This window comes from Spermophilus citellus, assembly GCF_964194105.1.
Source record: "Spermophilus citellus genome assembly, chromosome: 4".
NCBI classification, from domain to species: Eukaryota; Metazoa; Chordata; class Mammalia; order Rodentia; family Sciuridae; genus Spermophilus; species Spermophilus citellus.
The window spans coordinates 227,087,364-227,102,245 of NC_138185.1; the positions used below are offsets into that span (position 1 = coordinate 227,087,364).

Genomic DNA, 14,882 nt, shown 5'->3' on the forward strand with positions numbered 1-14,882 from the left:
TGTCTGCAAACAGCCTCTCATCCACTGATCAGGACCCCTTCCAGGGCTGAGGTCACCATGATGGTTGGATATCCCCATACTGGAGAAAGGTTTCTGATCCCACCCCCACAGTAGCTGAGCCGTCCTCTCCCCTGACTGTTCCCCAAATCTCTGGTCCCGGGGATGGGTGTTGATGGGTTGCCCCTTTCCTAGACCAAGTCATTGCCAATGAGGGGCTTCCTGGAGCAGAAACTTCGGAAGCACAGATGCCCCCTAGATTCAGGGGCTGGGCTGTCAAGAGGGAAGAGGGCATAGAGGTGCTGCCCTCCCTCTCTAGGCTGTGCCTGGTAGCCTGCCCTGGGGACCCAGTGCCCTGGGAATGGCCCCACACCCTATTGACCTGCCCTGCCTGCCCCCTGCAGGAGCAGGGGCCCCTGAAGGAGAGGGCTAGAGTCTTGTGACCACAGCCTCTGTTTCTGCTCAAAGAGCTCCGCCCCCACCTGAGTCTCCAGCTTGTGGCCGGCAGACAGGGTAGGGGGCACAACACAAGCCAGGCCTGGCCACACACAGAGACCCCTGCCAAATAAGGGAATCTGAGCTGTATCCAGAGCCTTTCAGTCACTTTCTTCCTGCAAAAGGGGGCTCTGAGTGGGGATGCTTCTTCTCCTTCACTCACCTGGAGAGGGGGTCCCATCTCCATCCCTGCCTACGCCCTCTGCCCTGCTACCCAGGGAGGTCTGGGAAGTCCCTACAAGTGGTAAAAAGGCAATCACAGCCCCTGCCCACGGTCAAGGACCTTTCTGTTCAGGGGTGCATAGGGACTTAGACAAATAATGAAGAACAACAAACCACTTCCCAGAAGCTCTGTGAAGACCCAGAAGGTGGGCATTCAGGTGAGGAATGGAAACAGCATGTATCAAGGCCCTGGGGCCAAAGAAGCTTGACCTGGCAAGGGCCTGGGTGGGAGTGGCAACTAGGCCAAGCCACTTGGAGACTGTAGTCCTCCTGCCGAGACCAAGGGGAAGTCTGAGAGCAGCTGAGCTGGGCAACATGGCAACTTCCATTTTCACCAAGAGCCCTGGCTGCAGACAGGAGAGGAGCACAGGGGCAGGGGCAAGGCACTGCCACAGTGCAGGTGACAAGGGCTGGTAGCCAGCTAGCACCTGGCAGTGTAGGGGCTGAGAAGGGGGAATGCATAAGGGAGACAGAATTCAGGCAACAATCTCCCTTGCCCCCCCTCCCCTGTCTGCTGCCCTGGTTTCCTGCGCCCAGGCAGTTCACACAGAGCTGTGAGCATGGCCCTCCCAGGAGGGGTGCTCACTGCCCCTAGAGAGGCAAGCATGGTCAGGCGCAGTGGCACACGCCTGTAATCCCAGCGGCTTGGAAGGATGAAGCAGGAGGATTGCAAGTTCAAAGCCAGCCTCAGCAACAGTGGGGCGCTAACTCAGTGAGACTCGTCTCTAAATTAAATACAAAATCGGGCTGGGGGTGTGGCTCAGTGGTCTGTGCCCTGCGTTCAATCCCTGTACCAAAAAAAAGCAAGTGTGCCCAGCAGGGAGCAGGCAGCTTCCTGCTGCTGTCCTGCCTTTTGAAGAGCTGGGAAATGGTGATCTGGCCCCTCCGGCCTCCATCCAGGCCCTCTGGGAGTGAGACCTAGGTCTCTGTGGCCAGGGCAGCTAGTGAGCATCTGAGCAATACCAGGGGTCAGTCCCTGCCTTCCTGCCCAGGATGCCACCTGCTAGGTACAGGTGCCCCTCCCCCTCAAGGTAACCTTCCTCTCCTACCTGCAGGGAACCACAGCCTGGACCTGGTGGTGTCCAGGAGGAGCCGCAGGTCCAGAAGGTGCCCTTGGGGAGAAACTGGGCACTATAAAGGGGCTTCTTCCCTCCTAGGTCCCTCCCGAGAGGGTTGCCACAATCCACAGGCGAGAAGTGCTGGGGAGGTGTGCAGGTTCCCAAAAGTCAACAGCAGTGACAGATTTCAGTACATGTGACTCTCGTGCTGCACCCTGCTGGCTTGAGGGGACTGGAGATCCCTGGCCACCACTCTTCCTGGAGCCTGCTTGGTTATGCTGCAGCCCACGGAACCACAGTGTCCCTCTGCCTCTCAGCTTCACTCACCCGCTACCTGGGGGACCCTTTCCAAAGCTTAGCTTGTGCTGGACAAGGCACAGAGAGAGGGAGCCACTTGGCCTTGCCAGGGGCTTCAGGCCCAGGGGACATTGCTAGGGACCAGGCTGGGACCAGACAGCCTGAGGTTCAGAGCTGACTGGGCTCAGGAGTGAACTGTGCTTCCGCCAGCGTCCTGTGGTGCTAAATATAGCCATGGGCCAGGGAGGGGAGTTTCCGGTTACAGCCCCCCCCCCAACAGTGCCGGGAAATCGATGCCAGCTCCATCAGGCCAGGCAGCCGCGCCTGCTGACCTGCCCATCAGGCTGCAGAGCAGACCGAGGGGATGAACTGCACCCAGATCCAGATGCCCAGGGACCACCAGGAGTTGCCAGGCAACTCCCTCAACTGGAAGTGAGGGAGACAGGGTGGGGGCAGCTGGGGCCTGGACAGGGGTCCTCCCTGGGAGTCCTTCTGGGCTTTCTCTGGGCAAGTGAAGCTGAGTGGCCAGGACCCCACTGCAGCCCAGCCCAGTCTGTCTCTCCTGCCAGTCTTATCACTTGCTTGGCTGGGCTTCCACAGGTCCCACCTGGCGGTAGCCAGCATTTACATTTGCATACAGGTGGTGCTGCCTGAGTGGGCCCCTCAGCACAGCCTCCTCAGGACAGCCTGATACTAGGCCTCCCAAGGCCATCCAGCACTGTGCTGCAGGTGCCCCCTGGATTGCTGCCCAGGCCAGCAGGAGGGGAGGGCCTGCATGCCCTCCACATTCAACCTCACCTGCCTGCCTGTCTGGCTGGGCCCAGGACAGGGCAGAGTGTGGGAGGGAAGGAGGCCCCAGCCCTGCACCAGCATTTGCTAGTGGACGCCATCCCTCCAGGTCAGGGCCTGGTCCAAGGGGACACTGGACACAGAGCAGCAAGTCAGGATCACAGCAGAGCTCCTGTCCCTCCAGTTCCCGTTCCAACCTACCCAGGGAGACAGCACTCCTAGGTACCTCCACCTTAGGGTCCATGGGCCATGACCCTGCTGCCCCACCTGCCAGGGTGTGGCCCAAGAGCTCACTAGAGGGACTGAGGTGGGGAGGACTGAGCCAGGTGACCATCCTCAGAAAGTCTCAGGCTTGGCCTTCCTTAGAAAGCCACCCTGGCCCTTCGTCTGCCCCCACACCAGACAGATCACTTAGCATCTCCAATGCCAGTAAGGACACCCGCCACAGTGAACTCTGCCTTGGTGACCTCAGCCCACTAGCTGGCCAGGCAGCAGTGTGCCCTCCTGCCACCCCGGTGCTCTAGGAGCCTGTGGCCGGAGCTGCCCCTCCATGGCCCCTGAGCTGTGTGCATCTCGGTTGGCTGGAGCCTCCCACCAGAGAGCAAGGCTAGCTCACGTGGGCCAGGGCACGCGGGGTTTGCAGGCAGAGTGCACAGGCCAGCAGAGCCCCGATGCTAGGTCCTGGGCCTGGCTGAAGCAGTTCTGCAGAGGGCCCAGGCGCCCATGCCAACCAAGAGTACTGCCCTGGGTCCTCATCATGGGGCAGGCCTGCAGACATCCCTCACACCCTGCAGACTGAGAGGGGGTCCTTCACAGACGTGCACAGTCCAGGGGCCATGAGGGGCAGCTCTGGTCACAGGCTCCCAGAGGGGACAGTATCCCATTCCCAGGCAAGGCAAGGGACCTTCACTTGCCTCAGGGGCAGGGGGTGCACACTCTTTGGAATGTGCAGCAGCCATGCTGTCCCTCCCAATAGGCCTTCAAGGGCTGGCTCAGCCCCCACTCCCATGGGCACAGCTTGCCCTGTGGCACAGGGACTAGTGAGCCCACCCCAGGCCTATGATCTGCACTCCCTGAGCACCCAGCCTGGCACACCCTGGACTCTCTTCCCCTGCCCAGAGGAGGCACAGACTAGCCCCAGCCTGCCCTAGCTGACCCTGCTGTGGCTCACCCCTGGCCTATTCCCAGCCCTTTGCCACCTGTCTGCTCCTCAGAGCAGCTACCTCATGGCCTACAGCAGAGAGAGCGGAGGAGCTCTCATGGGGGCCTGCCACCCCCACCCAGACCTTCCCAGGGTAGGCTCACAGACCCCTGCCCTGCCCAGTCCTCTCCAAGCCTGTGCCGGGTCACAGACGTGGTGCCAGTGGCCATGAGCTAGAACTGCACAAGCTTTATTGGGTCTGCAGGGAGGAGGGTGAGTGGCCAGGACACTGCTTCTGAGTTGAGTCCCCATCCCAGAGTCTCACTGGAGATTCAGGCGGGGAGCCACCTGGCTGAGGAACCAGGAGATGCCAAAGATGACGCCAAGGGTCTTGGGGATGTCCATGTTGTCCACAAAGGCCTGGGCACTGTCCAGAGGCAGGTGCACAACCTCAATGAGCTCACCCTCTTCCACCAGGCCCCCTCCTGGCCCGCCTCGCTGGGCATCTGTCACCTCTGCATAGAACATGGTCTGGCTAGAGCCGGTCAGTCCTACTCCAGACCTGTGAGGGGAGACAGGGCCTGCTGACCCACCATGGTGGCCCTATGAGTCACCCTGCCCCTTTGGCTTCTTTCCTTCTGAGCAGGTGGGACTCTGGGTTGCCCCATCCCTCCCCAGATTCCCACCCATGATGCGTATTCTGGTGCCACACACCCTTACATGGGGGGGAACCAGGCACATGCTGGGGTGTGCCTTCCAGGACTGGCCTAAGTGTCAGAGGTAGGCGGGTTCTGCAGCTGTGATTTAGGACCTTTGGCTGATCTGAGTCTACCCCAAAGGACCCTAATCAGGCGAGCTCTCAAGAGAGGTTTCAAGGTCAGAGGTGGAAACAATGAAAGAGATGCTGTCTTTCTGGCCCTCAGGACAAAACAACCTGCAGGTAGTTAGTATTAGAAGTTGAGAGTGGTCCCTAGCCAACAGCCATCAAGGAAACGGGCCCTCTGTCCTGTGGTCACAAGGAGCTGAATTCCGCCACAACTGTGTGAACTCGGAAGAGGACCCACGTCTGGAGGGGTCTCTGAACTGCCTGACAACCCTGACCGCAGCTTGGGGACACCTGGCAGAAGACCACAGCCAGGGACTCTACTTGAGAGCCCCAGGAGCAGTGAGGTCATGAAGGGGTGCCACATGACACCACCATGTCTGTGGCAGGCTGCTCTACCGATGGCCCCTCCTGCAGCCCCCTGCCCCTCACCCTCTGGCCATCTAGTCAGGGCCTCTTTCCCCACTGGCCCAGCCCCCAGCCCCCTCCTTCAGCTGCCGAGGTCTCTGCCAGACCTCTGTCTGCACCCGGGGGCCCCAGGCTGATGGGCAGAAGACAAACCCAGCAGGCCCAGTGGTCACAGGTGAGGTCAGCATGGGCCAAAGCAGTCAGGGTGTGGGACTGGGGCTCTCAGCATCTCAGCATGGCCACTGGTCCTCGGCTGGAAATGAGTGAGGTGTTTCTGCCTCACAGTTAGTGGGCAGTAGCCCAGACTGGCATGGACAGGGTCCCAAGTGGTGACTGCCAGCCATGAAGATGGGATGGCCAGGGGCCAGGCTGAATTGCAGAACAGGAGGGGTGAGCAGGCGAGCATGTGGGCCGCGGGGTGTCCAGGAGATGTCAGGGCTGGGGCAAGCCCACCCAGGAGGGCACACTGAGAGCGCCAGAGAGGAGACTGCCCTCAGTGACAGGCCTGCAGAACGGGGCAGTCCCCAGGTCCCCCAGCCCCACAAGGGGGCCCCCAAACCAACTCCCTGGTGGTTCCTCGCCCCTACTCCTATCTCCACAGGCCCCGATGGGCTCCTGCCAACAGCCGCAGCCTGGCCTGGGGGGGGTCTCCAGCTTCCACCGGCTTGTGGAGGAGGCGGTCCCTCTGTGGCCCAGCCTGCGGGGCTGCCCCTCCCCAGGCGGGTTCCAGTTTCCCTCACTCTTTAGCTAATCACTGGCCCTCCTGGGCTTTGTTTTCTGTGTCCAGCAGGTGAGTGCCCTGGCCAGATGTCCCACGGCCCCCAACCCTTCATGGCTACCCGGCATCGTCAGAGTCAGGCCGCAGCCTGTCTGTGAAACCTCTTGTCCACTTGCCCTTGAAACTCTGCCAGGACCCCGCGTGGCTCACCTTGTCCAGAGGACCCCAGCCCGTCTAGGTACCTCCCACCTCCCTTCCATCCCTGCGTGGTCCACTACCCTGCCCACTGGCCAATCCCCTAAGCAAGATCAGGCCCCTTGGATTCTCCCTGCCCACCACCCCAGGATAGAGGGACACCGGCAGAGAAACCAGCCAGCCCTTCACACTCACAACCTTCAACCTGCGCATGGAAATCCTGCCTCGTGTGGAAACCCTGCCCCACCACAGGGCTGTACCTGGTGAGGTCCTGGAGCCCAAAACAGAGTGACCATGTGCTAGGCTGAGAGGTGGCAGAGGGACCCTCCTCCTGTCCCAGACCTTGGCTGGAGTCAGGGAGCTTTACCCCAATATCCTGTCTGGGAAGGTGGTCCCAGCCAGCCTGCCTCATGGAGGCCAGGAGGAGACATCTGGGCTTAGCTGGGATGGGTTCTGAAGCTCGGGCTTTGCCTCTTCCCCTCATGGAGAGCTGCCCCTTGGGCCCAGAACTGGCCTCTCCTCATTCCTGAGCCTCCATCTGAGAACAGAGCTGTGACTCACCCACCCCCAGCGTCCTGGTGCTTAATCCCACAGGAAGTGAAGGCATCTGTCAGCAGCAGCTGCCACTGGGAGTTGGCCCCACGTGGCTGGCCCGCCGGGTGGGGACCTGCACCAAGCATGTTCCAGGCCCCAGGAACCCTGGGTTCTGGACTTGCTGAGGATCTGAGGAGTGTCGGTCCAACCTCTCGATCCCACGTGGAAAACCAAGGAGGAGTCTGTCCTGCCCACACACACCTCTCCCCAGGGCCCGAGGACAGCAGACGCCCTGCCCCAGCCCCTCACCTGTACGTTGCGACCTGGTGCAGATCAGAGGGCGCCAAGCGGTAGCCACACTCCTCCCAAGCCTCCTTGCACACCACCTCCTCCAGCGAGAGCCCGGGCTGATCCACAAGGCCAGCACACAGCTCAACTGTCACCCCGGCTGAGCCAGGCAGCGTGGGCTGCAGTTCCCGGGGCTGGTCCTGGTTCACATCGGCCAGCGACCCTGGGAAGCGGCGCTCCACCTCACCTGCATACACAGCTGGTGGGGAAGGACACCGCCATGCAGTGGTTACCCCCAGTGATTGCTAGGAGCCTGACCCTCTCACCAGGCCTCAGTGTCTCCTGGAGGTCCCCACACCTGCACACAGTCCCTCAACTGGAAGTGCCCTACCGATCCGTCCTCCCCACCTCCCACCCAGCTGGCCTCACCTGGCCGGAACTGCTTCACCAACACCAGGCTCCTCTGAGAAGAGTTGAACAGGAGAATGGTCACGCTGTGTGGGGGCAGGGAGCTCAGCACACAAGTGGCCCCACCTCCCCTCCCTGGGGGACCTGGTTCCCATCCTCCTATCCCCAGCATGCCCCCTCCCTCTTCCCAGCAGCCCAGAAAAGTTGGCCCCTTGCTCAGATGAGGATACTGAGGCCCAGCAGGGCCAGACTTGCTAGGGATACATGGTGAGGCCAGGACCTGGACCTACTGTATTCTGGCTAGCAGGAACGGGGACAGGACATGCTGGACAGCTTACTGTGTCAGGAGGGGCGTGGAGGCCGGGTAACTGACAGGACACTGGGCCCCTACTAGCTGGCTACACGACTGCCACACCCCTCAGGCCACCTACATCTCCACCCAGGCTGCATCCCAGTGCTGGGGCAAGGACACCAGGCTGGCCTCCCAGCTCCAGGAGGCCCAGCCTGCTACCAGGATCCAGGTGGTCTGAGCCAGGACCCAACCAGCTGTCAGGCCTCAGGCTGACCTCTCAGGGACAGGATCGCCAAAGGCGGGCCTGAGGGAAGGGTGACTGAAGACCATGGGGAGGGCAGAAACTAGGGGTTAGGTGGGCCCCCAGCCCAGGGCTCCGGTGTATCCAGAAATTCCCAGCCACCAGGCCAGGCCCTCACCTGTCATGGGTCTTCATGAAGTCCCACGACTTCTGGACACCATTCTGAAAGAGGCAGGGCAGCAGTCAGGAGGGCCAAGTGCTGCCAGCATGGATGGAGGCCCTGGGAGCTGAGGCCACACAAAGCCACTCCACAGGGCAGCGACACCCACTCCTGGCAGGGAGCCCTGCCCACAGCCTGGCCCACATGAGCTAGGAGCCTCGGTGGGTGGGGAGGAGGTCAAGGGCAACCTGATCTCCTGAGGGGCAAAGGGCAGAAAGATGTCCCCTGGGCACCAGGGGCTGCAGAGGTGTACACTGTCACAGGTGTGGGAAGCATCAGAATCCAAGAAGTGCCAGCTGACACCTCAGAGTCAGGGCAGAGACGATCCCATGGAGGCACAGCAGAGGCCAGGTGTTCATCACTGAGGCTGGGCTACTGGGAAGCGGGAGACAGGAGGCAGGAAGGCAGGCTGGTCTCCGGAAAGGGGCCCAGCCCCCAGAGCAGCTGGGCTGTAGAGAGATCCCGCTGCAGAGCTGACTCGCGGATGGCGGCTGGAGACTGGGACATCCTTCCCCACCCAGCTCTGGCTTGGGCTGCGTCTCACACATCCCACAGTCCTGCTTCCCCAGAGGGGGCTCCCAGGGTCCAGCAGAACACAGTGGACAGAGGGGCTGAAGGGACAGGACCCAGCAGACTGGGCCCACAGGGCCGCCAGAATTGACGCCAGTGGGTTGAGTGTGAGGAGCCCACAATACCACCACCTGGACACCACTAGCGAAGATGTTCTCCACCTGGAAGCTGGGGTGGCCAGTGTCCATTCCTCCCAGGAGTCTCTGCTCATGGGGCCAGACCTGAACCCTGCCCATGACTGTCCATCCCTGGCCTGCTTGGCCCACCTACCACTCAGCCTCTGGGTCAGCCCCAAGGCCCTGGCCAGCCCAGGACAGATGATGGAGCTCCATCCAAGCTGTTGAACTGTGGTTAGGGTTAGGGTTAGCTCCAGAAGAAAGGGTGCACCCTGTGAGGACTTCCTACAGGAGGCACGGGAGGGAGCGGGCACTCCGGTCAGGGAGCATCACAGTAGAGGCCCAGAGGAGGCAAGCAGGCCAGATGAAGCCGAGCTACAGGCAGAGGTGTCGGGAGGGGCGTGGCATCAGGTTTCCAAGGAGAGGGGAGGGCCCACTTCCTGTGCAGGTCAGGCTGTCCCAAAGGTGGCTGAGGCACCACCCACAGGCAAGCCCAGGCCTGCTCAACGACTGGCCACCCAGGGCCAGCTTCCCACCCAGGTAGGCTCCAGTGAGGCCCCCCCCCCCCCCCCCCCCCGCAGCCTACAGTGAGCCTTCAGTGCCTACAGCTGTCATGGCCTTCCTTTGGGTAAATGTTGCCCTGTGTAGGTTTCAGGGACCCTCTCGTCTGAAGATCAAAACTGTCAGACCCTTAGGTACAGCAAGGTACAGGGGAAGGTCCAGAGAGACCCACTAAGACCCTGGGAGGGAGGGGCAGGCCAAGGGTATAAAGGCAGTCCCATCCTCTTGAGGGCCAAGGTTTCCCCTGCTTCTGGTCCACTTTATCTGTCCACCAGGCCTCCCCTGGCCAGGTGAAACAAACAACCATGGGTTGCACCCCATGGTGTCCCTTGGCCTCTGAGGGAGTGCCGCCTGGTCCCCCATATCACATCCACAGCCTGTCCCCTGTTCAGGTCAGCTTTGGTTATCAGACTCTCAGTGGAAATATGCTGATGGGAAGCCCCCTAGGGGCCACACCACAGCTTTTCCTGGGAAGGTGGAGAGACATCTCTGGCCATCAGCCACAGCTGGACCATGCCTGGACCACCCTGTACCCACTCACTTCCTACAAGGACCCTTGGGGGGCTGAGCAGCCACAACCAAGCACCCTCATATCCACCAGCCTCTCTGCCCCAGGCCAGCAAACAGGAAAAGAACAGAAATCCATGGCCCCACCACGTTCGTCCCTTGACTGGCCCCAGCTGCTCCCCCAGACCTGCAGTGTCCTTGGCTTCACCCTGGAGAGTGGAATTCCCTGTCCTCTGGAGCCATGGGACCACCACAGCAGGGAAGGGGAGGGCTGGGGCCTCTCAGGCTGGGCTAGCCAGAAAGGCCACACAGGGCTGGCAGGAAGCAGGCACCGGGATGAGCTGGGAGGGACATGGTGTGAATCCATGGGCCAGGCGGAGGGACACCAGGGGTGGTATTGGCTAAGGCTGGGAGGGCAGGGGCACAGAGGAACAGCACAATGGTAGCAGGTAGGGCAAGCAGGCAAATACAGTGCCCATCTGGATGGGACCAGGCACTGGCCCATGGTTAGGAGGAAGGTGGCCAGGTCTGGGTAAGGGAAGACAAGGGCATGGGCTACTCATCCACCCACCAAGTGTGAGCCTACTATGTGTCAAGAGCGGTAAGTGCAGCCATGCTGTGGGGGTGATGCTGGGGAGGGCAGAGGTGCCTTCCCTGTGAAGACCCCTGGGAGGCCACCTTGAGAGGCTCCCTTTTCTGCCTCCTCCCTCCCAGCTTTGGTGCTCCAGGTTCCTTCCTCCTCTGCCCAGTTATCTCCTCCTTCCAGTCTTAGCCGGAGGGCCACCAACTCCGGGATGCCTGCCCTGACTTTCAGGGCGACCAGTGAGTCTGACTGCAAAAAGGGACAGGTGGGCCAGGCGGGAAGGCAAAGCTCCTTTGAAGGGGTGAGCGTTCACGTGCCGGGGCCGGCCCCCGAGGCGGAGCCTGGGGCGGGGGCGGGCCCGGGGGCGTGGTCTCTGTGGGCCGGGGCGGGGCGTCACGGAGGCGGGGCGAGCCGGCGGCGCGGAGTGGGCCGGCGGGTGTCGCCGGGGCGCGGGGGCGCGGGGGCGCGGGGGCGCGGAGCGGACTCACCTGGCGGTAGTGCAGCGTGAGCGGCCGCATGTAGGAAGACCTGGCGCAGCGGCCCACGGCCACCCCCTCGATGCGCTCCATGGCGGCGCGGGGCAGGTCCGGCCCGGGCTTCCGCGGGGCGAGGAGCTCTCCCGTCGGGAGCTGGCGCGCGCGTGACTGTGGCTCTGGGCATGCCCAGTGCGCGCGGGGCGGGCCGTGGCGCCCAGGTAGCACCTACCAAGTGTTGCACGCGGGCGGGGCGCTGGTCGCCCCGGTGCTCCGCGAGCCGCGCGGAGGGTGTGAACCCGGGAAGGACTCGCCAGCAGACCTCGACCGCTGCCCGCTGCGTGGGAGCGTGCGGGCTGGGGCGCGGCGTGCGGGTGGTACGTTTGGGGGGAGGAAGGGAGGGAGCCGAAGGCCTGAACCTGGGGGGAAGTGAGCCCTGGGATGCCTGCCCTTCTGGGGTCTGTGACAACCTCATGATTAGGTCGTCCTAGGGCGGAGCAAGGGCGGCAGCCCTCCAAGAGCAAGAATGCTGGGCCCTGGCTGAGAGTTACCGGAGCCCGAGGTCTGGGCAGCCTCGTGGAGCCAGGAGGGAGGACCGGGTGAACCCCGTAGGGGAAAGTGTAGACACCTCTCAGCCATTCGTTGGAAGGAGGGCTCTGAGAGGACTGGAGGAAAGGTGAAGGGACTGGGGTGGAGTAGGGGGCCCAGGCAGAGCCTGGCTGTCTCTCCTCCAGATTCCCAGAAAAAGGAAGTGGCCTGGGCCGACAGCCCACCTGCTGCTTGGGGAGGAGTTGCCGATTCCTGTCTGTCTCTGGGGCTGTCCCTCCACGCATAAGCCGGTATGCTGTTCCCACTCCAAGAAGTCCCACCCTTCCAACAGCCTCCAGGCAACTGGAATTCTTCCCTGGACAGACCACACGTCACCACTGCCTTCCCAGGGGCAGGTTAAAACCACTGGGTGGTGGAGATGAGGACCTTTGCTATTGAGCCCTGACCTGCACCTGTTCTTTGAACCGTGTCTTGGGGTGGGGGGGGGTGGCCATGTGGATTTTAGATTGATTCCCAGGTCCCTGTTAGTTTTTGCTCCTCAGAACTTCAGAACTTTAAAGCACTGTGTCCCTCCTACTCTGTGAATTACCACAGCTCCCCTAGGCAGCTCTGCTTGGGGTCTCTGCAGTGGCAACCAGGTAACAGCTGGATCTGGAGTCTTCTGAAGGTTAAACCAGGGGGGGCCATCCTCAGGTAGGTGGCATGTGGCATGTGGCCTTTCCCGTGGCTAATTGGGGCTTCCTCACTGCATGGATTCTCCATGGTATCTGGCTCCCCCTGGCATGTGTGTGTCAGGCCAGGCAGAACTGTTAGACTTCTATGACTCAGTGTCCAGTGTCATGTAGAATCATTCTCGCTGTGTCCTATAGGTCAGAAAGAACATTCTGGGCCACCCCCTTTCCAAAGAAAGGAAATGTCACAAAGTGGGACCCGTGATCCAGAACTGTCATCTGAGACTGGCCATCATCCTCTGTGACTGTAGGGGACTGTGTTTTCCAGCTTTGGCCTGGCCAGCCTAGTGTCCTGAAGGGCAGAGAGACCACACACCAGTGAGCCCCTCCCAGAAGCTGGCCCACCACAGCTGGGAAGGCCCAAGCAGGCAGGCCAGGGCAGGTGGCTGAGCAGGTGGCCCCAGCCCATGAGACCAGGCCCTCTGCCTCCGGCCTTGGTCTGAGCTGCAGCTGGAAGCTCTGCGATTGGTCTTCAGGATCGGAGCAACCACAGGCAGGAAGTGCCTATGCTAGAGTGAGACTCCCCGAGCCCTGCAGTGGGAAGGGGCCTGCCTGGCTGTTGGCTGTGGTATGCTGAATTCCGACTCCTCTCCCAGAAATGACAGCATGTGGCCTTTTCAGGGCAGGCAGAACGTTTTCCAGGTAGATATCCGGTCCATCTCTGGGCTTGGCATCCTGGGGGCTTTGGAGACCTTGTCTAGGGCGTGTTTAGAGGTAGAGACAGCACCTGGGGTGGGACAGAAGGACCCTCTGTAGGTTCCTGTGGGTACTAGCTGAGGCAAACTTCTGCAGCCTCCGTGGCTTACAGCCTCGCAGCTCTGGAGGGCAAGATCCCAGGTAGGGTGTTGGCAGGGCTGACCCTGTCTGGTGCCCCAGGGAGGTGGCATTCCTTGCCCTCTGCAGTTTCTACAAGCACCCCCACTCCTGACACTTGCTGCCCCTTCCCGTCTTCAAAGCCAGCAGCAGGTGTCTCTGTCCTTCCACTTCCACCCCTTATCTTCTGACCCTCTAGCTCCCTCTTCCAAGGATTCTGATAACCAGGGTCACCCCATCTCAGGGTCCTCACTTCATCCCATCTGCAAAGTCCTTTTTGCCATGTGAGGTCCCAGACCACAGGTTCTGGGAACAGGTGTGGACACACAGCAGGCACACACTGGGAGAGAGGGCACCACAGCCAGGGCAGAGCCCTGGGTCCTGAGGGTCCAGGATCTGCAGGTCTGCAGGACACTGATGCTTTCCTTTCTGTATAAGGGGAGTGGGGCAAGTTCCCCTGCAAAGGATGGGGTGGGAGGGAGGGAGGGATTCAGAGTGGTCCCAGGGTGAAGAGGGTAGAGGCAAGGGAGGCTGGGGTCCCAGTAAGCAAGGCCTCTGGTGACACCAGGCTTTTGGGCAACGTCCAGCAGCCTGTCAGGTAAAGAAGTTGGCAGCTTGGTGCCTGGCAGGCTGGGGGTCTGGAGAATTCAGTATGCCACCCTGGGAGCTGCCAGCAAGAGGACCAGGTGAGGGGGTGGGGTGAGAAGGGGGACTGAGGGAGTGGTGACCCTAGGGCACAGAGGCTCCCCACATGGCATTGGGCAGGGCTGGGCTGCTCTGCAGGTCTGGCTTTAAGAGGCCCAGCCTCAGTCCTCCTGTGTGCCAGGCATGTTAGAGCAGGCCCCTGAGGGACAGCATCCTCAGCCACCCCCAAGTGCCATGCCATGCCACACTGGAGCCTGGTGGCCAGCTCCCACCAGCACAGACAGGCTCCAGAGACCTCCCTCCACCAGCTCCCGGGGATTGCCTTCCCAGCTCCCACATGAGACCCTTGGCCTGGGTCTCAGTGGGAATGGGCATTAGCAGCTGGAGACCATGCGTGAGACACACATTTGGGGCCCCTGGCCTGCCTGGGAACACTTGTTATGCCTCGTGCCGGGTGGAGGCTGGGCTGGCGCAGAGCTCTGATGGAGGCCACTTCCCTTCGGCAGCCAGAGCAGTGCCTTCTGTGCCTCTCCTGCAGGGGCTGCTTTGGCTCTCAAGTCATTCTGGGCCTCCTGTGGACTGGATATCTGTCTGGAAAATGTCCTGCCTGCACTGAAAAGGCCACGTGCTGTCTGTGGGCACCTTGCTGTGTCTGCTTGACTGTCGTCTCTGGGAGAGGAGTCCGAGAGGCACCCTGGAGCACCAGGTGACGCCTGGACTCTGGACTGCAGACGGCAGAGCTGCCTCACATGTGTGGCAGCCACAGCTCTGTCAAGGTCTGGACTCTGCCTGCTGCTGTTCCCGTTCAGACAGGAACAGAGCTTCAAGAGGCTGAGTGCCTGGGTGGTGGGGGCATCGCTGTCACTCCTGTGGCTTTGGTCACCAAGTGAACAAAAACCCCTCTGGGAGCTGGGCACCATGGCACCCGCCTGAAGCAGGAGGACTGCAGGTTGGAGGCCAGCCTTAGCAACTTAGCGAGACCCTTTCTCACAAAGTAGAAAGGGCTGGGGGTGTAGCTCAGTGTCGGGAGCACCTGCTCTGATCCCCAGTGCCCCCTACAAGACTGTAGTTCCCATCGACAGGTGGAGGGGTGTCTTGGCTTTTCTGCTGCTGTTTCTAAAGGGCCTCGGCCAGCACAACTGGAGAGGAGGAGAAGGCGATCTGGGGGCTCATGGTTTCAGAGGCCTCAGACCAGAGACAGCAGGCCC

The 14,882-nt window shown here is 61.5% G+C and overlaps 1 protein-coding gene and 1 long non-coding RNA gene across 4 annotated transcripts; one reads left to right on the plus strand and one right to left on the minus strand.

Moving 5' to 3' along the window:
- Window positions 1–4,226: 4,226 nt before the first annotated feature.
- NUDT14 (nudix hydrolase 14) lies at window positions 4,227–11,086 on the minus strand. Of its 2 annotated transcripts, none has more exons than XM_081291092.1 (5): window positions 10,952–11,086; window positions 8,085–8,128; window positions 7,395–7,459; window positions 6,987–7,224; window positions 4,227–4,561 (listed from the first exon to the last, which is right to left on the minus strand). In XM_081291092.1, the coding sequence occupies exons 1-5, from the start codon at window positions 11,030–11,032 to the stop codon at window positions 4,321–4,323; spliced, it is 669 nt and encodes a 222-aa protein (XP_081147218.1). In that variant the 5' UTR covers window positions 11,033–11,086; the 3' UTR covers window positions 4,227–4,320. The 2 variants fall into 2 exon arrangements, with proteins under 2 accessions (XP_081147218.1, XP_081147219.1); XM_081291093.1 differs by having other exon boundaries at window positions 4,389–4,580.
- A 90-nt stretch (window positions 11,087–11,176) lies between these two features.
- Window positions 11,177–14,612, plus strand: LOC308647162. Of its 2 annotated transcripts, XR_014021602.1 has the most exons (4): window positions 11,177–11,313; window positions 11,671–12,178; window positions 13,617–13,715; window positions 14,213–14,612. It is a non-coding gene; the product is annotated as an uncharacterized lncRNA (long non-coding RNA). The 2 variants fall into 2 exon arrangements; XR_014021603.1 differs by lacking the exon at window positions 13,617–13,715.
- The last annotated feature ends 270 nt before the right edge of the window (window positions 14,613–14,882 follow it).